A 24,827-nucleotide genomic window follows, 5' to 3' on the forward strand; every position below is an offset into this window, starting at 1 on the left:
GGATCAAGAGCTCATGTGATACAGTGGGATGTCCCTATCTCTGAGCCAGGAGGCCCGTGGGCGGCACGGTGGCACAGTGGTTAGCATTGCTGCCTCACAGCGCCAGAGACCCAGGTTCAATTCCTGCCTCAGGTGACTGACTGTGTGGAGTTTGCACGTTCTCCCCGTGTCTGCGTGGGTTTCCTCTGGGTGCTCCGGTTTCCTCCCACAGTCCAAAGATGTGCAGGTCAGGTGAATTGGCCATGCTAAATTGTCCGTAGTGTTAGGTAAGGGGTAAATGTAGGGGTGTGGGTGGCTTGCGCTTCGGCGGGTCAGTGTGGACTTGTTGGGCCGAAGGGCCTGTTTCCACACTGTAATGTAATCTAATTTAATCCCTCCTGTTCCACAGGTGTGTAATAACATCTTTGAAAGGTTTATTTGGAGCATAGCCTGAGATATAGAGTCATACAGTACAGAATCAGACCCTTTGGTTCAACCAGTCAACGCCATGTTCCCAAACTAAACTAAACTGCTTGCGCCTCCAAACCTTTCCTATTCATGTGCTTATCCAAATGTCTTTTAAATGTTGTAACTGGACCTGCATCCACCACTTCCTCTGGCAGTTCATTCCACAGGCAAATCATTCTCGGTGTAAAAAAGCTGCTCTTCATGTCCATTTTAAATCTTTCTCGTCTCGCCTTAAAAATATGCCCCCCCCCAGTCTTGAAACCCCCTTCCTTAGGGAAAGGACCTTTGCTATTCACCTTACCTATACCCTTCATTATCTTATAAACCTCCATAAAGTCACCCCTCAACCTCCTGCAGTGATCAGGTATCATCTACTCAGACCCAGCCCTATCTCAAACCTGTTTCAGCTACATGTCATTAGATCACAGTTTCTCTGTAATTCAATCCTACTGGCTTGTCTGAGTTCCTTATCTGTTAATACCCTTACCAAACAAAGCAATTTCTATCTGAAACTTAAAAGGTTCCATTGATTCAGCAGCCACTTCCTTTTGGTGGAGCAAATTCCAGATTCCTACTCGGCACCCCGATTTTATTGCTAAACAACCTCATCCTAAAATGATGACTTCTTGTGCTGGGGAATGCCCCTCTTCCACCCACACAAAAGGATATAAATTCTCTTTGTCCACCCTACCTTATATCACGGTAACCATCTCATTGGTTACCCCCTCAGTTGCCCCTTAGATATAGAGTCATAACTTCCCAGACATAGCAAGTCATTTGACTGATGAGTCAGTTTAAGTACATTGGTGTCTGTAACACTATAATCAAAACAATGGAACACAAAATAAGTGCACATTGTCCTTTCATACAAAGCTCTGAAAAGTGGTCTCTGGCCAAACTACTCTTTCCTAACATGGTGCTTTCCTTGAGTAACTATATTTATCCTCCATCCTCTGACTCTTAGAATAAAAAAATCGTTAGAATCCCCAGTGGCAAGGAGTTTGGCACGGTGGCTCAGTGGTTAGCACTGCTGCCTCACAGCACCAGGGACCCGGGTTTGATTCCACCCTCGGACGACTGTCTGCGTGAAGTTTTTACATTCTCCCCATGTCTATGCGGGTTCCCTCCAGGTGCTCTGGTTTCCTCCCACAATCCAAAGATATGCAGGTTCGGGTGGATTGGCCATGCTACATTGGCCTTAGTGTTCAGGGATGTTCAAAGTTTGTGCGAAGATTTGTAGCTCGGGTGCTCGTTGTTGTGGTTCTGTTCGCCGAGCTGGAAGTTTTTGTTGCAAACATTTCATCCCCTGGCTAGGCGACATCATCAGTGCTTGGGAGCCTCCTGCGAAGCGCTTCTTTGATGTTTCCTCCGTTGTTTATAGTGGTCTGTCCCTGCCGCTTCCGGTTGTCAGTTTCAGCTGTCCGCTGTAGTGGTTGGTATATTGGGTCCAGGTCGATGTGTTTGTTGATGGAGTTTGTGGATGAATGCCATGCCTCTAGGAATTCCCTGGCTGTTCTTTGTGTCTGGCTTGCCCTATGATAGTAGTGTTGTCCCAGTCGAATTCATGTTGCTTGTCGTCTGCGTGTGTGGATAGCTGGTCGTGTTGTTTCGTGGCTAGTTGATGTTCATGTATGCGGATTGTTAGCTGTCTTCCTGTTTGTCCTATATAGTGTTTTGTGCAGTCCTTGCATGGTATTTTGTACACTACATTAGTTTTGCTCATGTTGGGTATCGGGTCCTTCGTTCTGGTGAGTTGTTGTCTGAGCGTGGCTGTTGGTTTGTGTGCCGTTATGAGTCCTAGGGGTCGCAGTAGTCTGGCTGTCAGTTCTGACAGGTTAGGTGGATTAACCATGGGGAATGCTGGGATGATGCTTCTCTTTGGAGGGTCAGTGGGTACTTGATGTGCTGAATAGCCTCTATCTGCACTATAGGAATTTTATCAATATCCTACTGCTGTCTTTTGGAGCCCGCTGTGTGCCTGTGGCTATTGCGGTTCCAAATTGCAGCCTTTCAAAAAGTACCACATTGACTGGAAACCACAAATAAGAAGAAAGAAAACAATTGGATTGTCTTCCCTTTTGAAGAAGCATTGAATGCATCAGGGACATTCAGGTTAGGTGGATAAGTCATGGGAAATGCAGGGTCACAGGGACAGGGTAGATGGGTGGGTGTGGGTAGGATGTTCTTCAGAGAGTTGGTATGGACTTGAAGGGCCAAATGGCCTGATTCTATGAATGACAGCTTTGTACCTTGCACTCCAACCTGTCAATCAGCTGCTGCAATCTGTTAACCTGAGTCACCCACTGACTCTCTGGTTCCACACAGACACCTAGAACAAGGAAGAAAGAATCATTCAGAAGGTCATTCTGGTTACAGTCTTTTCATAAACGCTTTGTTTGGCCATGAGTAAAGTCCACAGTTGTAAAATCTCAATGCTGTATTCCTCTCAAAACTGCCCACTGAACCATCAATTTATCTCCCTCTAAATCCCACAAAGACTGAATCGAATTGAACCCCTGTTCCATTTTCTAAGTGTTTATGTAATTTTATTTTGAATTCAGTTCACATAATTCTGTCATATTTTTTACATCAGTGATAGTGGAAGTGAAGTAGAGTTGGCCACCACCAGCGTGCAGCTGGAACTCAATATGCTGTCGCATGATGCCGTCCAGGAGCTTTTTAAAATTAGTTTTTATTTACTTGTAGTAGTGGGCATTGGTGGTTAAGCCAACATTTCTCATCTGTTCCTAGCTGCCCTTGAGAAGGTGGTGGTGAGCTTCCTTCTTGAACCACTACAGTCCATACACTGTGGGTTGGCCCACAATGCCATTTGGGAGGGAATTCTAGGATTTTGCCCCAGCGATGGTGAAGGAATGACGATATATTTCCAAGGGTTGTGAAGAAGGTGTTTGCCTTTATTGGTCAGTGCATTGAATATATTTGCTGGGAGGTTACATTGCAGTTCTACAGGACACTGGCCAGGTCACTTTTGGAATACTGTGTGCAATTCTGGTCTCCCCGTTGGAGGAAGTATGTTGTGAAACTTGAAAGGGTTCAGAGAAGATTTACAAGGATGTTGCCAGGGTTGGAGGGAGAGGCTGAACAGACTGGAACATCAGAGGCTGAGGGGTGACCTTACAAAGGTTTATAAAATCATGAGGGACATGGGTAGACAAGGTCTTTTCCCCAGAGTAGGGAAGTCTAAAGCTAGAGGGCATAGGTTAAGATGAGAGGGGAAAGACTTAAAAGGGGCAACTTTTTCATGCAGAGGATGGTGAGTGTTTGGAATGAGCTGCCAAAGAAAGTGGTGGAGGCTGGTCCAATTACAATATTTAAAAGACACCTGGATGAGTATATGAATAGGAACAGTTTAGAGGGATATGGGCCAAATGCTGGTAAATGGGACTAGTTCAGTTTAGGATATCTGCTCGGCATGGTCGAAGGCTCTGTTTCCGTGCTGCACAGTTGGATGACTCCAAGGGAGAATGGTGAGTGACTTGGAGGGGATCTTGCAAGATGTGGTGTTGCTCTTGTCCTTCTGGATGGAAGTGGTCATGGGTTTGGAAAGCTGATTGCAGATGAGAGACAAGGAGTGACTGAAACCCGGTGTTTGGACAATTCTGGAGGTAATGTTGCAGGAACAGGAGGTGACGCTGTTACAGATGAATGGTCACAACTGGAGAGAGACAAAAATTAAGCCCTACAGAAATATGATCTTGTGACAACAACATTGTCCTGGCTGAAGGAAAGGCTGGATATTTCTGGTCACGAGCTGTTTAGATAAAATAGGAAAGGAAAGTATGGGTGGCGTATTGGTTAACAAGAGACAAAAAGGACGTCCCAGAGGATTTAAGGATAGAATCAATTTGGTTTAAGCCAAGGAATTTTTTAAAAAGTGCAATTAGATTGTTTGGTATAATCTATAGATCTTTGAGGAGAAAGTGAGGTATGCAGATACTGGAGATCAGAGCTGAAAATGTGTTGCTGGTAAAGCGCAGCAGGTCAGGCAGCATCCAGGGAACAGGAGAATCGACGTTTCGGGCATAAGCCCTTCTTCAGGAATGAGGAAAGTTTGTCCAGCAGACTAAGATAAAAGGTGGGGAGGAGGGACTTGGGGGAGGGGCGTCGGAAATGCGATAGGTGGAAAGAGGTCAAGGTGAGGGTGATAGGTCAGACTGGGGTGGGGGCGGAGAGGTCAGGAAGAAGATTGCAGGTTAGGAAGGCGGTGCTGAGTTCGATGGATTTGACTGAGACAAGGTGGGGGGAGGGGAAATGAGGAAACTGGTGAAATCCGAGTTCATCCCTTGTGGTTGGAGGGTTCCTAGGCGGAAGATGAGGCGCTCTTCCTCCAACCGTCATGTTGTTGTGGTCTGGCGATGGAGGAGTCCAAAGACCTGCATATCCTTGGTGGAGTGGAAGAGGGAGTTGAAGTGTTGAGCCACAGGGTGGTTGGGTTGGTTGGTCCGGGTGTCCCAGAGGTGTTCTCTGAAACGCTCCGCAAGTAGGCGGCCTGTCTCCCCAATATCGAGGAGGCCACATCGGGTGCAGAGGATGCAATAGATGATCCACACTCCCCACCAACCCAACCTCCACTCCTGGCACCTTCCCCTGCAACCGCAGGAGGTGCAAGACTTACGCCCACACCTCCCCCCTCACCTCCCTCCAAGACCCCAAAGGAAACTTCCATATTCGCCACAGATTCACCTGCACCTCCACACAAATCATCTATTGCATCCTCTGCACCCGATGTGGCCTCCTCGATATTGGGGAGACAGGCCGCCTACTTGCGGAGCGTTTCAGAGAACACCTCTGGGACACCCGGACCAACCAACCCAACCACCCTGTGGCTCAACACTTCAACTCCCCCTCCCACTCCACCAAGGATATGCAGGTCTTTGGACTCCTCCATCGCCAGACCACAACAACACGACGGTTGGAGGAAGGGCGCCTCATCTTCCGCCTAAGAACCCTCCAACCACAAGGGATGAACTTGGATTTTACCAGTTTCCTCATTTCCCCTCCCCTCACCTTGTTTCAGTCAAATCCATCGAACTCAGCACCGCCTTCCTAACCTGCAATCTTCTTCCTGACCTCTCCGCCCCCACCCCAGTCTGACCTATCACCCTCACCTTGACCTCTTTCCACCTATCGCATTTCCAACGCCTCTCCGCCAAGTCCCTCCTCCCTACCTTTTATCTTAGCCTGCTGGACAGACTTTCCTCATTCCTGAAGAAGGGCTTATGCCCGAAACGTCGATTCTCCTGTTCCCTGGATGCTGCCTGATCTGCTGCACTTTTCCAGTAATCTATAGATCACCAACTAATGGGAACGACAGAGAAAAAATTAAGGAAGTTACAAATATGTGTAAATATCATGGTGTAGTTAGAATGGGGGATTTCAATGACCCAAATATAGACTGGTGGTGTAAGGGGAAATAAGAGGCAAGTGTTCCTAGATTGTATTCATGAGAGTTTGTTCGAGCTGGAGGTGCCCAGCCTCAGGAGCAAGCAGGCGCTGCTAGACCAAGTTCTTGGGAATGAGGTGGGCCACGTAGATCAAGTGACAGAGGGGAACATTTACCGCACAGTGATCATTGGTTTAAGATGATCATGGAAAATGATATCAGTCAATCCAGTGAATTAGTGGGGAGCTAACATCAATGAGTCAACAGCAGTGCTGGGCCAGATAGATTGGAAGTGAAGGTTGACGAGAGAAACAGTAACTGAGCAATGGGCTACTGTTAAAGAAGAGATGAAATGGGAATTATCAAGGTACACTTCCATCTAAGGCCAAGGTAGAGCAGACAAATACAGAGCTCTCTGGATATATCAAAGGAAAATAAGTCAAAAAAGACAAAATGTGCTTATGACAGGTGTCAGTGAGAAAATAGAATTGAAAACCAAGAGGAATACAGAAAGCTCAGAGAAAAGTGAAAAAATAAGTAAAAGAAGTAAATATGGATTGTGAGGAAAGACTGGCAGCCAACTGACAGGGAGGTCCCAAATTCTTCTAAAGACTCATCAATTTGAGGGTGGCATGGTGGCTCAGTGGTTAGCACTGCTGCCTCACAGCGCAAGGGTCCCAGGTTCGATTCCAGCCTTGGGAGACTGTCTGTGTGGAGTTTGCACATTCTCCCCGTATCTGCTTGGGTTTCCTCCGGGCACTCCGGTTTCCTCCCACAGTCCAAAGATGTGCAGGTTAGGTGAATTGTCCATGTTAAATTGTCCGTAGGTGTTAGGTGCATTAGTCGGAGGGTCGATGTGGACCTGTTGGGCCGAAGAGCCCGTTTCCACACTGTAGGGCATCTAATCTAATAGTAAAAGGGTGATAGATTAGATTAGATTACTTACAGTGTGGAAAGAAGGTGGAGTAAAGTTGATTAAGGACTAAAAAAATGTATACCTAAGATGTTAAATTGAATAACTTACATCTGTCTTACAAGATAGATGCTGCCCAGATCATGGTGACAGAGGAGGAAACTAGAAGGGGTTAAGATTGATAAGGAGGTGGCATTGGATAAGCTGTCGAAACTTATCACTGATAAGGCACCAGGAAGATGTACCAAGCATATTGAAGGAAGTGAGAGTAGAATTTGCACATGTACTGGCAATTATCATTCAATCTCCCCTTGACTCAGGGATGGTGTCAGAGGACTGGAGAACTGCAAACATTACAGCCTTGTTCAAAAACAAAAGGTTGTAAAGATAGGCACAGCAATTACAGACCTGTCTGTTTAACTCGAGTGATGGGAAAACACCAGGAAACTATTATTCAGGATAAGATTAACAATCACATGATAACATGTTAATGAGAAAGAACCGGCCTGAAATTGTGAAGTGAATATCATTTCTAATGATCCTGCTGAAGTCTTTCAAAGAGGTGGGGAATGTTATTGATGTGTTGTAAATTGATCAATCTTTAGATAATCGATATAGTGCCAGGGAACGAATGGCAGTAGCAACATGGATACAAAATTGGTAGAGTAATAGGAAACAGAGCAATAGTCAATTTTTTGGAGGTTTTTTTTGGGTTGCAGGAAGGTTTGTGATGGAGTTTCCCAGTTAGTATTGGGACCTTTGCTTTTCCTGATATATATTAATGATCAGGATCTTGGTGTGCAGGGGACAATTTCAACCATGTGGATGATTTAAAGCTTTGGAGCATTGAAAACTGTGAGGAAGGCAGTGTAGAACTCCACAGTTGGCGGAGTGGGTGGAATGGTGGCAAATGAAGTTGAAAGAGGAGAAGTGTAAGGCAGTACATTTTGGTCCAAAGGAAATGGAAATACAGCATAAAACGAACGGTACCATTTTAAAAGGTGTTCAGGGGCAGAGAGAGAGCTGGGCATAAATGTGCAGAAGTTACTAAAGAGCAGTTCATAATTCTTATGGACTAGCCCCTCAATATATTTTATGAAGGTAGCCTAGACCCTAACATTTTCCTATTTTAAAGGCAAATGTGAAGTGCCGTGTTCCAGATGCAATGTGACTGGTCAAAGTAATTGACATTAAGCAAAAACACAATTATTTAAGCAGTATAGTTAGAACACAACAGAAGAATGAGAAATTTAAAATAACTTAACTACTGGAAAACTTAATCGAATAATAGATACAGTTTGAATGAACTGTTCCAAATTAGTAACATCTCTTGGCAAAAAGGCAAATTCAGACACAGATTCTCACATGTGGTTCTCCCATCCAGGAGGAAAAAACTTCAGAGAGTGGAGCAGCCAACAGACATTCACTGATACTTCCAACTCTTTTGAGACTCCAAGAGCTTCTGATGTTAGTGAAAAAGCCAAAACCCAGAAATCTGGACCTGTGAGAGCTAGACACATCCATTCAGGCTGTTTTAAAAAAAAACACCCAAGGCCTCACAAGTTGTTTACACAAGCCGTCTTAAGTAGCCAGTTCACTACCTCTGCCTTACAACCTCTCTTCAACCTGCCTTACAACCTCCCTTGGTGGGAATGTTTTCCCATTCATTGTTTCCTCACAGTCATAACTCATAACTTCACATTCCTTATTTAAAGGTTGAATGGTCTACCCACTGCTGAATCAGTCCAACTGAAGGTGAGGGAAACTCACAGAAAACTAGAGTCTGAGACAAGAAGGTAAATAATTCTCTCTTCCTTGTCCCTCCTCTAGGAGGCACACGCAAATAGATTTACCTTCTTTGATAAAGGTTTCGGGGACAGTGACCACAATTCGGTGACTTTTACTCTAGTGATGGAGAGGGATAAGTGTGCACTGCAGGGCAAGAGTTATAGCTGGGGACAGGGAAATTATAATGCGGTGAGGCACGACTTAAGATGCGTGGCTTGGTAAAGTAGGCTTCAAGGCAAGGGCGCAATTGATATGTGGAGCTTGTTTAAGGAGCAACTATTGAGTGTCCTTGATAAGTATGTACCTGTCAGGCAGGGAGGAAAGGGTCGTGTGAGGAAGCCGTGGTTTAATAAGGAATTGGAATCCCTTGTTAAATGGAAGAGGGCGGCCTATGTAAAGATGAGGCGTGAAGGTTCAATTGGGGTGATTGAGAGTTATAAGGTAGCCAGGAAGGATCTGAAGAGAGAGCTAGGAGCAGCAAGGAGGGGACATGAAAAGTCCTTAGTTGGTAGGATTAGGGAAAACCCAAAGGCTTTCTATAGGTATGTCAGGAATAAAAGAATGATTAGGGTAGGAATAGGTCCAGTCAAGGATAGTAGTGGGAAGTTGCGTGTGGAGGCTGAAGAGATTGGGGAGACACTGAATGAATACTTTTCGTCAGTATTCACTCAGGAACAGGACATTGTTGCCGATGTGAATATTGAGTCACAATTAATTAGAATGGACGGCTTTGAGGTATGTAGGGAAGAGGTGTTGGAAATTCTGGAAAGGGTGAAAATAGATAAGTCCCCTGGGCCTGATGGCATTTATCCTAGGATTCTCTGGGAAGCAAGGGAGGAGATTGCAGAGCCATTGGCCTTGATTTTTATGTCCTCATTGTCTACAGGAATAGTGCCAGAAGACTGGAGGCTAGCAAATGTGGTTCCCTTGTTCAAGAAGGGGAGTAGGGATAACCCTAGTAACTATAGGCCGGTGAGTCTCACTTCTGTTGTGGGCAAAGTTTTAGAGAGAATTGTAAGGGATAGGATTTATGAACATCTGGATAGGGATAATGTGATCAAGGATAGTAAGCATGGTTTTGTGAAGGGCAGGTCATGTCTCACAAACCTTATTGAATTCTTTGAAAAGGTGACTAAGGAGGTGGACGAGGGTAAAGCGGTAGATGTGGTGTATATGGATTTTAGTAAGGCGTTTGATAAGGTTCCCCATGGTAGGCTACTGCAAAAAATACGGAGATATGGCATTGAGGGTGAGTTGGAGGTTTGGATTAGGAATTGGCTGGCTGGAAGAAGACAGAGGGTAATAGTTGATGGTAAAGGTTCATCTTGGAGTGAGTTACTAGCGGTGTTCCGCAAGGATCTGTTTTGGGACCATTGCTGTTTGTCATTTTTATAAATGATCTGGAGGAGGGGCTAGAAGGTTGGGTGAGCAAGTTTGCGGATGATACGAACGTCGGTGGAGTTGTTGACAGTGAGGAAGGATGTGTCAGGTTACAGCGGGATATAGATAAGCTGCAGAGCTGGGCAGAAAGGTGGCAAATGGAGTTCAATGTAGGTAAGTGTGAGGTGATTCACTTTGGTAAGAGTAACAAAAAGATGGGGTACTGGGCTAATGGTCGGATACTTGGTAGTGTGGATGAGCAGAGGGATCTTGGTGTCCATGTACACAGATCTCTGAAAGTTGCCACCCAGGTAAATAGTGCGGTGAAGAAGGCATATGGCGTACTGGCTTTTATTGGTAGAGGAATTGAGTTCCGGAGTCCTGAGGTCATGTTGCAGTTGTATAAGACTCTGGTGCGGCCGCATCTGGAGTATTGTGTGCAGTTTTGGTCGCCATACTATAGGAAGGATGTGGAGGCACTGGAACGGGTGCAGAGGAGGTTTACCAGGATGTTGCCTGGTATGGTAGGAAGATCGTATGAGGAAAGGCTGACGCACTTGGGGCTGTTTTCATTGGAGAAAAGAAGGTTTAGGGGTGACTTGATAGAGGTGTACAAGATGATTAGGGGTTTAGATAGGGTTGACCATGAGATCCTTTTTCCACGTATGGAGTCAGCTATTATGAGGGGGCATAGCTTTAAATTAAGGGGTGGTAAGTATAGGACAGATGTTAGGGGTAGATTCTTTACTCAGCGAGTCGTGAGTTCATGGAATGCCCTGCCAGTAGCGGTGGTGGACTCTCCCTCTTTATGGGCATTTAAACGGGCATTGGATAGGCATATGGAGGATAGTGGGCTAGTGTAGGTTAGGTGGGCTTGGATCGGCGCAACATCAAGGGCCAAAGGGCTTGCGCTGTATTTTTCTATGTTCTATGTTCTATAACAACAACAATATGAATTCATATAGCCCTTTGACAGTAAACATGTCCTATGGGGCTTCACAGCAGCATTATCAGACAAAATCTAATAATGTCACATTAAGTCAGGGGATCACAAGTTGGATTTCAAAGAAAGTCTTCAATACTTAGGCATTGCTGACATTTTGTCAATGTTTTGCATCTTGTACACAATCCACAAGAAATGCCAAAGTAAAGGATGTACACCATTTATATTAGATGAGAGGAGTGTGCTAATTGGTTGGCAACTAAACTGTGATTGTTTGAGGTATTGGCATGGAAAATGCACCAGTTAATGACAACTGACAGTTAACTACCAAGCTTTGTTTCAAAGAGAGAAAGAGGTGCAGAAGATTGAGGAGGGAATTTCAGAAGGTACAAGATAGGGGCAAGAACAACCTACAAAATGCAATGCGATAATTCCACAAAGTTCCTTCAATAACACCTTCTAAAAACATGCAACTTTGCCGACTGAGAAGGACAGGGGCAAGAGATGTATGGGAATACCTCCATCCTGACCTGGACTGAAATCGCTGATCCTCCATTGTCATGTAGTCAAAATCCTTGAACTCCCCTCCTAACTGCACTGTGTATGTGTCTACACCTCATGGACTGCAGTGGCTCTTTTCTGTGATTTTAAACTTTAATTTTGATAACCAGGCATACCTATCTATAATGCTGCATGATAATTCCCCAGAGAGAATCTTTAAACCTGACTCCCAATTGTTTATTTATGTTTATTTTCTGTCTACAGCTTCCTTATTCATTTGTAAAGTAGATACTTGAATAAGGCCAGCACCTGTAATTTAATCCTGGATTAATGGGATTGTCTTAATGTAATGTCTTTTTCAAATACACCAGGTGGCAGTAGCTGCATTGAGCTGTTGCTGACTTTAATATTGTACTGAACTGATACTCCTTTTTAACTGGACTGAATCCAATGAAACAAAACACCAACTCATGTAGCCAGAATCTGTTTTACTTCTTGTTTCTTAAATATAAAACTTGCAGTTCGTCCCTTTCACAGGATCTCCAAAAGCTCTCAAAGGGAAGGTCTCTATTGTTCTAGTGGACTAGAAGCTGGTGTCTGTGTTTAACCTGAGGGTCACTGAACCTCAAATGGGGTGGAGGGAGGGATGTTGAGGAGGAGAACCATTTGTTGTAACCTCAGCCGGTCCAAGAATTGAACCCAGGCTGTTGGTGTCACATTATGTTGCAGACCAGCCAATTGAGCTAACTGATCCCCAAAACAGAAGCCAAATAAATATTTTTTGACAAATCACTTGTGTTTGTTGTGTGTGTCCCTTACCTTTAGGAGAGTTCGCGTTTCAGCAGTCCTGTGCTACATGTATACAATGTTGTGACTCTGCCTGATAGTTAGTCTGTTGTGGGTCTGCCATGCCATCCCTTGCTGTATTATAACTTCATAAGTTCATAAGGGATATAGGAGCAGTATACAGCCATTCGGCCCATCGATTCTGCTTTGCCATTTGATCATGGCTGATATTTTCATCACCCGCAATTTTCTGCATTCTCTCCATATCCCTTCAACCCATTAGCAATTAAAAATCTGTCTAATTCCTCCCTGAATTTACTCACAGTCCCAGCATCCACTGCACTTTGGGGTCGCAAATTCCACAGATTCACAACCTTTTGGGAGAAGTAGTTTCTCCTCAACTCTGTTTTAAATTTGCTGCCCCTTATCCTAAGACTATGACATCTCGTCCTAGAATACCCCACAAAAGGAAGCATCCACTCCCCGTCTAGTTTAGCCACAGCTTTTATCATCTTGAATACCTCAATTTGATCTCCCCTCATTCTTCGACATTCTAGCAAGTATACACCTAAACTATTCAATCTCTCTTCATATGACAAACCCCTCATCTCTGGGATCAATCTTGTGAACCTCCTCTGAACTGCCTCTAATGCCTCCAACACTACATCTGCTTTGTTACACTAATGTGGATGTAAGTGGATGTAAGTTTGCTCGCTGAGCTGGAGGGTTTGTTTTCAGATGTTTCGTCACCATAGGTAACAGCATCAGTGAGCCTCCAGTGAAGTGCTGATGTTATGTCTCGCTTTCTATTTATGTGTTTAGGTTCCCATGGGTTGGTTATGTCATTTCTTGTGTTGGTTATGTCATTTCCTGTTCTTTTTCTCAGAGGGTAGTAGATGGGGTCCAAATTGATGTGTTTGTTGATAGAGTTCCGGTTGGAATGCCACGCTTCTGGGAATTCTCATGCGTGTCTCTGTTTGGCTTGTCCTAAAATGGATGTGTTGTCCAAGTCAAAGTGGTGTCCTCCCTTATGTAAGGATATTAGTGAGAGTGGGTCTTGTATTTTTGTGGCTAGTCGATGTTCATGTATCCTGGTGGCTAGTTTTCTGCCTGTTTAGCTGTGTTAAATACGCTAACCCATTCAGTTAATCAATCCTGTCAAGTGATTTACCCTTACACCATGATCATTGAAATGACAGGATAGAACAGCACAACAAACTCCAACAAATACCAATGACCAGCTGGCCTGTCTTCAACGATGTTGGTGGAGGGATAAATACAGACCAGGAAGCTAGTGACATCCCTCCATCAATAGGCCCCTCCCAAACCGTGTCCATCTTTGTGCCATGGATTCATCTGTAACAGCAGAGCAGACTGGAGTGTAATAGAGGGCGGCATAGTGGCTCAGTGGTTAGCACTGCTGCCTCACAGTACAAGGGTCCCAGGTTCGATTCCAGCCTCGGGCAACTGTCTGTGTGGAGTTTGCACATTCTCCCAGTGTCTGCGTGGGTTTCCTCCGGGTGCTCCGGTTTCCTCCCGCAGTCCAAAAGATGTGCAGGTCAGGTGAATTGGCCATGCTAAATTGCCCACAGTGTTAGGTGTATCAGTCAGAGGGAAGTGGGTCTGGTTGGGTTACTCTTCAGAGGGTTGGTATGGACTGGTTGGGCCGAAGGGCCTGTTTCCACACTGTAGGGAATCTAATCTTCGTTGGAAGTTATGCAGCACTCCCTCAGTTCTGTAACCACCTCTTGGCTCTGGGTTCAAGCTCCATTCCAGAAAACTGTCCACAAAATGGAGGTCACTTCAATGCAGTACTGAGGGAAGGCTGCATTATTGGAGGAATGATTAATCAGATTGCCCACCTACCCTCTCAAGTGACCTTACCAGCTGTGAAATATGTTGGGATACCCTGGGCATAGTGAAAAACATTGCAGAAACGCACTGAAGTATCACTCAGCAACAAAGATAGGTTCTGAAGATGGCTTCCTGGAGCCAAAACGTTGACCCTGTTTCTTGCTCCATGGATGCTGCCAGACTTGCTGAGTTTCTCCAGCAATTTGCTATTTCTGTAACAAAGACAGGAGATCTGGTCTGCCCTGAGCTTAGTAAGTCATATCTTCCTTTAGACAACTAGCACTGGCCATTAGGATTACATTGTTTGGAATTCAGCAATACTTCCAACGTTTGTTTGTCCACAAACTTGACTGGAATCTCGTGACCATGTGAATTCCTCAGGATTGACAACTTGTGACTTAGCTGGGACGGTCAAATCAGAGCCACACCACTGCTCACCATGTCATATGGTGTTGCCAGCTCACTGCACTGCACTGTACGTGTAGCTGCCCATAATGAAGTTGTTGCCCACCATCCTCTTTAAATGTAGGGATCTCTGGGACCTGCATGGTCTACTGTGATAGAAGGAAGCCATTTCCTTGGCCTAACTGGATGAGTCTCTTGTAGTTAACAAGATACAATTGATGATGAATGTACAAATTAGGAGCAGGTGCAGGCCATTCAGCCCTTCAAGCCTGCTATCCCAATCAATAAGCTCAGAGCTGATGTGGGAGCTGTGTTTTGCTGGACTGTCTGTTTGCAGCCATCTTTTAGTCAGTCATAGTGCTGCTTTAGCCTTGGCATGGCCCCTTGCCCTGGATGGCTTTGGCTGTGAGGAATTCTGCTCTTCCCACGTAACTCATGAACTGTTTATCTGTAGACGCCTGCTAATCAGCATGCGAATGGAAAGTGCGTTGATTCAAGGTCTGAGAACAATAGCACATTAATGTATAGTCTTGGCAAGACCTCAACTCTGTCTGGTGTATGTTCATGTAGGCCATCTAGTGACTATCTTGTGTCTGACTGAGCAACTGTCAGCTCGGACTAAATAAACACGCGGTGACCTGGAGTGCTTTGGAGTTGCACCAGTCCATTCTAAGGAAATGTGTGCTTCCCATGATATCCTACAATAAAGTTTGTCAATGCTAAGGTCTGAGTCTGGGGAATTTCTTCAACAGCTGATCTGTTTATGTTCCAAATTCCACATTCTGATCTTTCATAACCTTGACTCCTTTGTCTGACAAGTATCTATTGACCTCCGCCATGCTGTCAACACTTTAAAACCATTGTACGTTGGCAACAAGTTACAGAATACAATGGCATGATGGACATGTTTAGAAAGACTGACGAGGACTAGATGTTAGCTGTCAATCCTTTGTTTTGCTGTTCTGTTCCCTCCTCAATGTAAAATTATGGTAGAGAGTGGTGCTTACAGCACTTCTCAATATTAACCCACTTCCCACAGTCCCATCCATTCCAAAGAAAACAATCCCAGTCTATTTAATCTAGCCTCATAATTAAAATTCTCCAGTCCAGGCAACATCTTCTGCAGCCACTCTCATACAATTACAGCAATCGGAAAACTCAGTGACCACAACTGGATGCAGTTTTGTACAGTTCCAGGAAGTTCTCCTACGCCCTAGATTTAATTTCTCAGCTTGCCTTCCTGCCCATTACATCATAAGATATAGGAGCAGAATTAGGCCATTCAGCCCATTGAGCTGAAAATGTGTTGCTGGAAAAGCGCAGCAGGTCAGGCAGCATCCAAGGAGCAGGATGCTGCCTGACCTGCTGCGCTTTTCCAGCAACACATTTTCAGCTCTGATCTCCAGCATCTGCAGTCCTCACTTTCTCCATTCAGCCCATTGAGTTTGCTTCACCATTTGACAATGGGTGATATGTTTCTCAACCTTGCGCTGCCTTCTACCCATAATCCTTGACCCCCTTAACAATCAAGACCCTATCTATCTCTGTCTTAAGGACACTCAATGACTTGGCCTCCACAAGCCCTCTGCAGTAACAAGTTCCACAGACTCACCACCCTCCGGCTGAAGAAATTCCTCCTCATCTCAGTTCTAAAGGGCCATCCCTTCACTCTGAGGCTGTGCCCTGGATCCTAGTCTCCCCTACTAGTAGAAACATCTTCTCCACATCCACTCTGTCCAGGCCTCTCTGTATTCTGTAAGTTTGAATCAGATCCCAATCATCCTTCTACACTCCATGGAATACAGACCCAGAGTCCTCAACTGTTCCTCATATGATAAGCCCTTCATCCCCAGGATCTTTCCTGTTAACCTCCTCTGGATCCCTTCCAAGGCCAGCACATCCTTCCTTAGATACATTGCCCAAAACTGCTCACAATATTCCAAATGCAGACTGAGCAGAGCCTTATACAGACTCAACAGTACATCTCTGTTCTTGTATTCTAACCTTCTTGAAATGAATGCTAACGTTGTTTTGTCTTCCTAACTGCCAACTGAATCTGCACAATAACCTTCAGTGAATCCTGAATGAGGACTCCTCAGTCCCTTTGTGCTTCAGCTTTCCGAAGGCTTTCCTCATTTGGACCACCTGTCAAGCCAACTTCGGAGACGTGTGGACCTTCATCCCATCTGTTCCTGTACACCTCTCAAAGCCATACACTTCCCATTGCCTAAACCTTCCCCAAACACATTACTTCACATTTCACATTGTGTGACTGATTTAGACTCAGGTGAGTCTGAGGTGTGCTGGGCTGATTTAGAAAGCTCTTACGGCCAAAGTTTTATCGACTGTTTTAATTCCGGGAGTTTGGGTGAGTTGTTAAATACCTGAGTGAAGGATCCCCGAGTACGGGTCACTAGGGGACAGGCAGACATTCTTCTGAGTTCTGCGACCATATCGTCTCCCTGGGCGATGGACCGGCGGGTCCTCAGGTATATCCTGCTCCTGCCTGTGAAAGTGAGCACAGTACAGAATCATAGGATCACACATTCATCCTATCAATCCTGTGCTGGTTGAAGGAGCTATAGAAATGGAAAGTAGGAGCAGGATTAGGCTATTCAATACATCAAGCCCGCTACACCATTCAATATGATCATGGCTGACCATCCAATTGAGTCCCCTGTTCCTGCTCTCTCCTCGTCGATCCCTTCAGCCCTGAGAACTGCATCTCCTTCTTGAAAATAATCAATGTTTTAGCACTCATCACCTTCTGTGGTGGAGAATTCCACAGGTTCCCCACTTTCTGGGTGAAGATATTTCCCCTCATCTCAGTCCTAAATGGCCTACCCCCCCCCTGTATCCTTGGACTTCAACCCTTGGTTCTGGACTCACCGGTCATTAGCAACATTACTCCCTTGTTTTATCCAATTAACCCCGCTCCCTTACCCTACAATTCTTCCCCAGGGTAAGGGAGTCTAAAACCAGAGGGCATAGGTTTAAGGTGAGAGGGGAAAGATTTAAAAAGGACCTAAGGGGCAACGTTTTCATGCAGAGTGTATGGAATGAGCAGCCAGAGGTGAAGGTGGAGGTTGGTACAATTACAACATTTAACAGGCATCTGGACGGGTATATGGATCGAGGTATATGGGCCATGTGCTGGCAAATGGGACTAGATTGATTTAGGATACCTGGTCAGCATGGATGAGTTGGACCGAAGGATCTGTTTCTGTGCTGTACATCTCTATGACTCCATAACTGATCGCTGTAGTTGGGAGCTTGCTATGCACATAACGGTGGCTGCATTTCAAAGGTCATAGGAACAGTGAAATCTTCAAGAGTCATCACTGGATTATTTCCTTTAGTAAGCTTTACATTATCAGGATTACCATCTCAGCAGGTCCTGTTTGCTCCGACTAGTCCTCACCACTTACTTGAAACCAGAAAATGCTGGAGAAACTCAGCAAGTCTGGCAGAATCCATGGAGACAGAAACAGAGTTAACGTTTCAAGTCCAATGTGATCCTCTCCGATCTGAGATATATCAGATGGAAAGTGTTAACTCTGCTTTCCTCTCTTCACAGATGCTGCCAGATCTGCTGAATTTCCCCAGAGCTTTCTGTTTTAATTGCAGATTTCTAGCAATCGCAGTCCCTGCTTTTATTTTTAGCTAACTACACAAATGCTGTCACAACACAGATGTTAGTCCATGGTGCCGATCCATGGTGCCGGTACAACCGAATCAGAAGTAGATTGAATCTAAAGGTACATTGATTGGCATGAAAACACATTAGAAAGTCCTGAATTTGCGATGCACAATCAAGTATTTTGATAAAAATGCAGTTTAATGAGTTCTCTCTATCAACTAACTTTCTGCCTCTAATAAGCAAGCTAGGTCTGATTTCTGTTCTCAATTTTACAGGCGCTATTAACAAGAATTTACCAGGATGTCACCGAGAATGGAGGGTTTGAGATACAAAAAAAGGCTGGAAAGATTGGAACTTTTTTCACTGGAGCGTAGGGGTGAACGGTGACTTTACTAAGGTTAATAAAATCTTGAGGGGCATAGGTAAGGTGAAGTACAAAGGTCTCTTCCCCAGGATGGAGAAGCTCAAAACTAGTGGCTATACTTTCAAGGTGAGAGGAGAAAGATTGAAAAAGGGACATGAGAAGCAACATTTTTACACAGAGAGTAATTTGTGTGTGGAATGAACGGCCAGAGGAAGTGGTGGACATGTTTCAACGTTTAAAAGACATTTGGGTAAGCTCATGAATAGGAAAGGTTGGGATGGATATGGGCCAAACACATACAGGTGGGACTAGCTTAGTTTGGGATCATGGTCGGCGTGGACTGGTTGGGCCGAAGGTTCTGTTTCCGTGCTGTATGACTCTATGATTCTATGACACTATAAATCATTTCACTTCAGCCACAGGTAATAATCAGATTTCGGATCATATTCCGAATTTGAATTATCTGAGGGTTGCGCTTAAACAGCCAGATAATGTATCATTTCCTTTTGGATCAAAGACGTTGCCTTGTAGATGGAGGATACTCGGCCCATCAATCCAGCATTGATGCTAGCTCTTCAGCTGGAACTCTTCAGATCCATTTCCCTGTGGTAATCCTGTGGGGATAGTGCAGTGTAGTGATAATATCATCGGGCTAGTAATCCCAAACCCCGGGCTAATGCTTTGGGGATGTGGATTCATGTACTCATCATAGCATTTAAATCCCACCATGGTGAAATCTGAATCCAGTAAGAATCCGGAATTAAAAAGCTAGCCTAACAGCAAATGAAATAAGTCCACAGAGGCTGGTATCCCATCACCAAGTCACCCTCTATTTACCCGTGGAGAGTCTTTGACACTGATCCAACTCCCTTGGAGCCAGTTCTCAGAGTGACCAGAACCCCAAAGACTCCTGTTACATTTTTCCCCCCCATTACCCCCACACTACTGCCTAACTGCGGCAGTGCTTATAACACTCCTGGTAAATTTTTTTTCTCTTCTTTTTTTTTTCTTTTTTTTTTGCAGGTGTGAGACACAGTGAAAGGCACAAAGTGCACGAATCTTTATTCAAATTCCACCACCAGGAAGATAGGAAAACACCCGGGTGGCCAGTGACAAACACTGCCCTTCACATCAAAGGGCAGTGCTGTGTGATCAAAACAGTGAAGGGGAGGGTAGGAACTAAATCAAAATAGAGTTGGAGGGAGACATAATGCACTCCACTCCCTGCGGCGCCCACCTCTCCCTGAACAACTCCAGGGTGTTGGTCGACACCGCATGCTCCTTCTCCAAGGACACCCGGGCTCTAACGTAACCGCGGAAGAGGGGCAGGCAGTCGGCCCTAACGACCCCCTCCACGGCCCACTGCCTGGACCTGTTGATGGCCAGTTTGGCCAGGCCCAGGAGCAGACCCACGAGGAGGTCTTCAGACCTGCCCTCCTTCCTCCGTACCGGGTGCCCGAAGATCAGGAGCGTGGGAATGAAGTGCAGCCAAAAACAGAGGAGAAGGTTTTTAAGAAAATCAAAAAGGGAGTGCAAACGCCCACACCCAATATACACGTGGTCCACAACACTCCTGTTAATATTTGTCAGCCAGGGTTTCCTGAAGAAGGGCTAATGCCCGAAACGTCGATTCTCCTGTTCCCTAGATGCTGCCTGACCTGCTGCGCTTTTCCAGCAACACATTTCCTTCCCTGATTGGACCAGGTTAACAGCCCCAATCAGGGAATTCAAATTCTATGAGGTACATCTGGCTGTACAAGCACTAGAATCTCCTCTGGGACACCCAGACCAACCAACCCAACCACCCCGTGGCTCAACACTTCAACTCCCCCTCCCACTCCACCAAGAACATGCAGGTCCTTGGACTCCTCCATCGCCAGACCATAGCAACACGACGGCTGGAGGAAGAGCGCCTCATCTTCCGCCTAGGAACCCTCCAAGCACAAGAGATGAACTCAAGATTTCTCCAGCTTCCTCATTTCCCCTCCCCCCACCTTGTCTCAGTCCCAACCCTCGAACTCAGCACCACCTTCCTAACCTGCAATCTTCTTCCTGACCTCTCCACCCCCACCCCCACTCCAGCCTAAAACCCTCACCTTAACCTCCTTCCACCTATCGCATTTCCAACGCCCCTCCCCCAAGTCCCTCTAAGCATTTATTCATGCATGCACAGAAGGTAGACTCTCTAAAGATGCTGCACACTTTTCCAATTTGCTAATAAACAGTGATTGTATATTATTTTACTGTTACAATCTATGTCTTCTTGTATTAGTGTACCTACCTCTGGGCCAGGAGGCCCAGGTTCAAATCCCACCTGTTACAGAGGTGTGTATTAATATCTCTGAATACGTGGATTAGAAAAATAAGTTAAATTACAAAAGAACTTCCAACAAGCATTCTTATCTCTATCCAATAAAATTCTTATCTTTATACGACAGTGTTCGTTTCACTTTGGTATATGTGCCTATATAGAGTCAATAGAGTAATGGAGATATAGGGCATGGAAACAGACCCTTCAAGCCAACTTGTCTATGCCGATCAGACACCCTAAACAAATCTAGTCCCATTTGCCACCATTTGGCCAATATACCTCTAAACCCTTCCAATTCATGTAGAAATCCATGCCTTTTAAATGTTGTCATTGTACCAGCCTCCACCACTTCGTCTGCAGTTCATTCCATACATGCATCACCCTCTGCATGAAAAAGTTGCCCTTTAGGTCCCTTTTATATCTTTCCCGTCTCATCTTAAACCTATGTCCATTAGTTTACCACCCCAGGTAAAAGACTTTGTTTATTTATCCTATCCATGCCCCTCATGATTTTATAAACCTCTATAAGGTCACCCCTCAGCCTCCGACACTCCAGGGAAAACAGTCCCAGCCTATTCAGCCTCTCCCTATACCTCGAACTCTCCAACCCTGGCAACATCCTTGTAAATCTTTTCTGAACCCTTTCAAGTTTCACAACATCCTTCCTATAGGAAGGAGACCAGAATTGTACACAATATTCCAAACGTGGTCTAATCAATGTCCTGTAGAGCCGCAACATGACCTCCCAACTCCAATACTCAATGCTATGATCGAATCATATTCAAAGTCTTACACATGTTTGTTATATCAAAACGTTAGGTGCTCACATCTACTACTGTCAGTGCACACTTTATGATTATCAAAACCCTTTACTGTCTTTTACCCCATGTCAGTGATAATGACCAGACAAAATGATACTGTTTTGATGTTTTCCAGGTACACTGAGGGCACCTCCCCTGTTCTCCTTTACAGTATTGCAATGGGATCCTTAACATCCACCTGAAAGCCCTGGGATGGGGAAGAGGCAGCCTCAGTTTACAGCGAATGTGCAGGAGGGCACCTCCAACAGTGCAGCACTCTCTCAGGACTGTTCTGGAGGGTCAGCTTAGATTCATTTAATCCCCAGTCCCTTCAGGCATTTTTGCTTAATTTAACTTTTTTCTGATATCTCATTGCCAAGTTGGGAATGTCAGATATGTATAATCTATGCTCTGGACTTAAAACCCTGGTTAAAAAAAAAAGCTCAGCTTGCACTCAGCTTATGGGAAAGATAGGTCTCTTTCTAAACCATTTTCTAAAAATCTGTCCAGGCCTTTTATGCAGGTAAGAAGTAAAGTAGTATTTTGCATCATCCAATTTTGCCACATCAGGAGTTTCACTACATTGGTATTGGCTGCTCTCCAACACTTGAGAATGACTTAAGTGGCTTGATACAGATGGTTGAAGTTGAAATCTCGTGGGCATTGATTCAAAGAAATTCTTTGATCCTGTTTTTAAGGATTTGCATTAGGGAGTCACTGACAAGGTTAGCATTTACTGCCTATAGCTACTATCCTGAGGGCAATTAAGACTTAATTGGGTTGGGTATGGAGTTGCTGTGGGTATGGAGTCACATGTAGGTAACAGGTCCATAAGTGTAGCTTCTCCAAAGGATAGTAGTGAGCCAGGTGGGTTGATGATTCTAGGAGAAAGTGAGGACTGCAGTTGCTGGAGATCAGAGCTGAAAATGTGTTGCTGGAAAAGCGCAGCAGGTCAGGCAGCATCCAAGGAGCAGGAGAGTCGACATTTCGAGCATGAGCCCTTCTTTCAGCTCTGATCTCCAGCATCTGCAGTCCTCACTTTCTCCCTGTCATAGATAACAGTACTGTCTGGATTAACTGAGCTTGAACAGGCAGTTTTATTTCTGTTATTATATTCGCACTTTAAGTTGGATATTACGAGAGAACGGACTTGATGATGCTTCCACTCCCGTCTGTATTCTGAGTGAGGACCAGACCCTAGTGGAGAAACTGATGTGGAATGCATAGAACCGAAAAAAGAATATTCTAAATGGTCACTTTGGAATACAGAACTTGAGTATTGTTGAAAAAAGAATCAGCCTGGGACTGTGGAAGCTTTGTGACTTGCATTCACAGAATCACGGAATTGTTCTAGTGAAGAGGATGCCATTCGGTCCATCGTGTGTATGCTGGTTCTATTACCTCAAGTTAATCTCCTGCCTATTTCCCATATCCCTGCACACTATTTCCATCCAAATAATCATCTAATACCCTCTCAAATGCCTCAATTGAACCTGCCTCCAACATATTTCCAGGCAATGCATTGCATAGTCTAACAACTCCCTGCATGAAAACATGTCATCCTTGCTTCATTTGCATATCACTTAACAATGCCCTCTTGTTCCCTTTCCTTTTTTGAGCTGGACCAGCTTCTCCCTATCTCCTCTATCAAGCCTGTTGATGATTCTTTACAGCCTGTTGCCAGTGTTTGGGGTTTCACACGTCTGCTTCCATCAGTAGTTCTTCTCTCTGAGGAGAACAGTACCAACTTCTTCCATTTATCCATTCATCGGGGCTATCTTATCAGAATTATTCGCAAGCATATCAAATTGCAAAGGCAGCAACAAGTTATACAGCATGCTAAGTGGTTAGCAAGCCATCTCTGATAGTTTGAGACTTGGGAAAAAAGTAATGTATATGCATCTTTCACAAATTCAATGAAAGCTTGGAGCAGGAACAATAGTTCAATGATGCATTGAGTTCACTAGATGATTTCTCCCCAATGAATTAACCTTTCCTATAATGAGATGCTCAGATAATTGTTTTCAAGCTTTAGCCAATGGCTGAGCCCTTTCAAAGACTTTGAACGTTTTACTGCATTTAGCACTGGAGGGTTTATCATTCAGCTGTGCAATGAAATCCCACTACGAATGCATGGCAGAGTTCCAATCCTCACAAAACAATTCAGCTCAGAAGGAACTATTGACAAAGTTGTCTATATATCTTGGGTACTCATGCAGATCTCCACCACACATTATGTGACATTATCGGAGTGGGTGGAACTCACTGCAACATGACTATTATCTCCTTCAGAGCTATTACTTTATATATGAGTTCATTTTGATGTCTAGGGGTGGGGGAACATTAATGAAACATGACCCACCTCTCATGGCTGGTTTGCTCCTCAATGGCATCCATCGCACACTCCAGTGAACTCTGCAGTGACTGTAGCTGGTCCACCGTCTCACGGAGCAAAAAGCGGGTCACAAATTGCTCCAGAGTCGAGGAGCTCTGGTATTCCTGGCAAGAGAAAGAGAATCGGTCAGCAACTCGTCCGGGAACAAACTAGTGATGGAAGCAGACGTGTGAAACCCCAAACAGTTGTCAGGGTCCTCACAGGCAACAGGCTGTAAAGACTCGTCACTCTGTCAGGTTCATGTTTCTGGTTTCCTGGCCAAGGTCAAACCTGCGGTCAATACGATTACCTCTGGTCATTACCTTACCACTGTTTGTTGGACCGTGCTGTGCAAAAATTGGTTGTTGTTTTCCTAACATTGCAACGACAGTGACTATACTTTGAAAAGTTCTTCATTTATTGTGAAGGTGTTGTGGTTATGAAAGGTGCTACATAAATGCTATATCAATATGCTAATAAGCCCAGGGCACTCTTTCATAAGTATCCTGTAATTTATTTGATCTTGTTTGCCCTACTCACCCAATATCTCACTTAAGGCAGTTAAACATAACATCTCCCATTTGACTGATCCTTCTGAGCTCCTCTTGACTGATCATCAATTATCCGAATGTTGGTTCATTCTGTATCATTACAGACTGAGCAATGCTGAAGCTGGGAAGTGCAACATATAAACATAAAGGCCTTGGTTTTCATTCCTGCCACAGAAGCACAGAGGCGGGATATTTACTGGCTCCACTACATCGACTTCAGAAAAGTGCTTGGGAAGTTCAGATTTTCATTCCAGGATGATGGGCTTATTCAACAGGGAAGTAGGAGGCTGCTTGCTACAGTTGTGAGCTGGGCACAAGGCCTGACTCTGTGTCAGATCACACTGCAGGTTAATAAAAAAAAGGAAT

At 44.8% G+C, this 24,827-nt stretch overlaps 1 protein-coding gene across 1 annotated transcript in view; it reads right to left on the reverse strand.

Moving 5' to 3' along the window:
- The window catches only part of LOC122559921 (N-terminal EF-hand calcium-binding protein 1-like), a 148,061-nt gene that overhangs the window by 26,945 nt on the left and 96,289 nt on the right, over positions 1-24,827 (reverse strand). Inside the window, exons 6-8 of the mRNA XM_043710029.2 lie at positions 23,899-24,035; positions 16,806-16,927; positions 2,697-2,776 (exon numbers count right to left, since the gene is read on the reverse strand). Coding sequence (XP_043565964.1) covers positions 2,697-2,776; positions 16,806-16,927; positions 23,899-24,035 — 339 coding nt within the window. The remainder of the gene's footprint in view (positions 1-2,696; positions 2,777-16,805; positions 16,928-23,898; positions 24,036-24,827) is intronic.

Source organism: Chiloscyllium plagiosum, unplaced genomic scaffold (assembly GCF_037043375.1).
Source record: "Chiloscyllium plagiosum isolate Xiang-an unplaced genomic scaffold, Cpla_swu_hap1 HiC_scaffold_15, whole genome shotgun sequence".
NCBI classification, from domain to species: Eukaryota; Metazoa; Chordata; class Chondrichthyes; order Orectolobiformes; family Hemiscylliidae; genus Chiloscyllium; species Chiloscyllium plagiosum.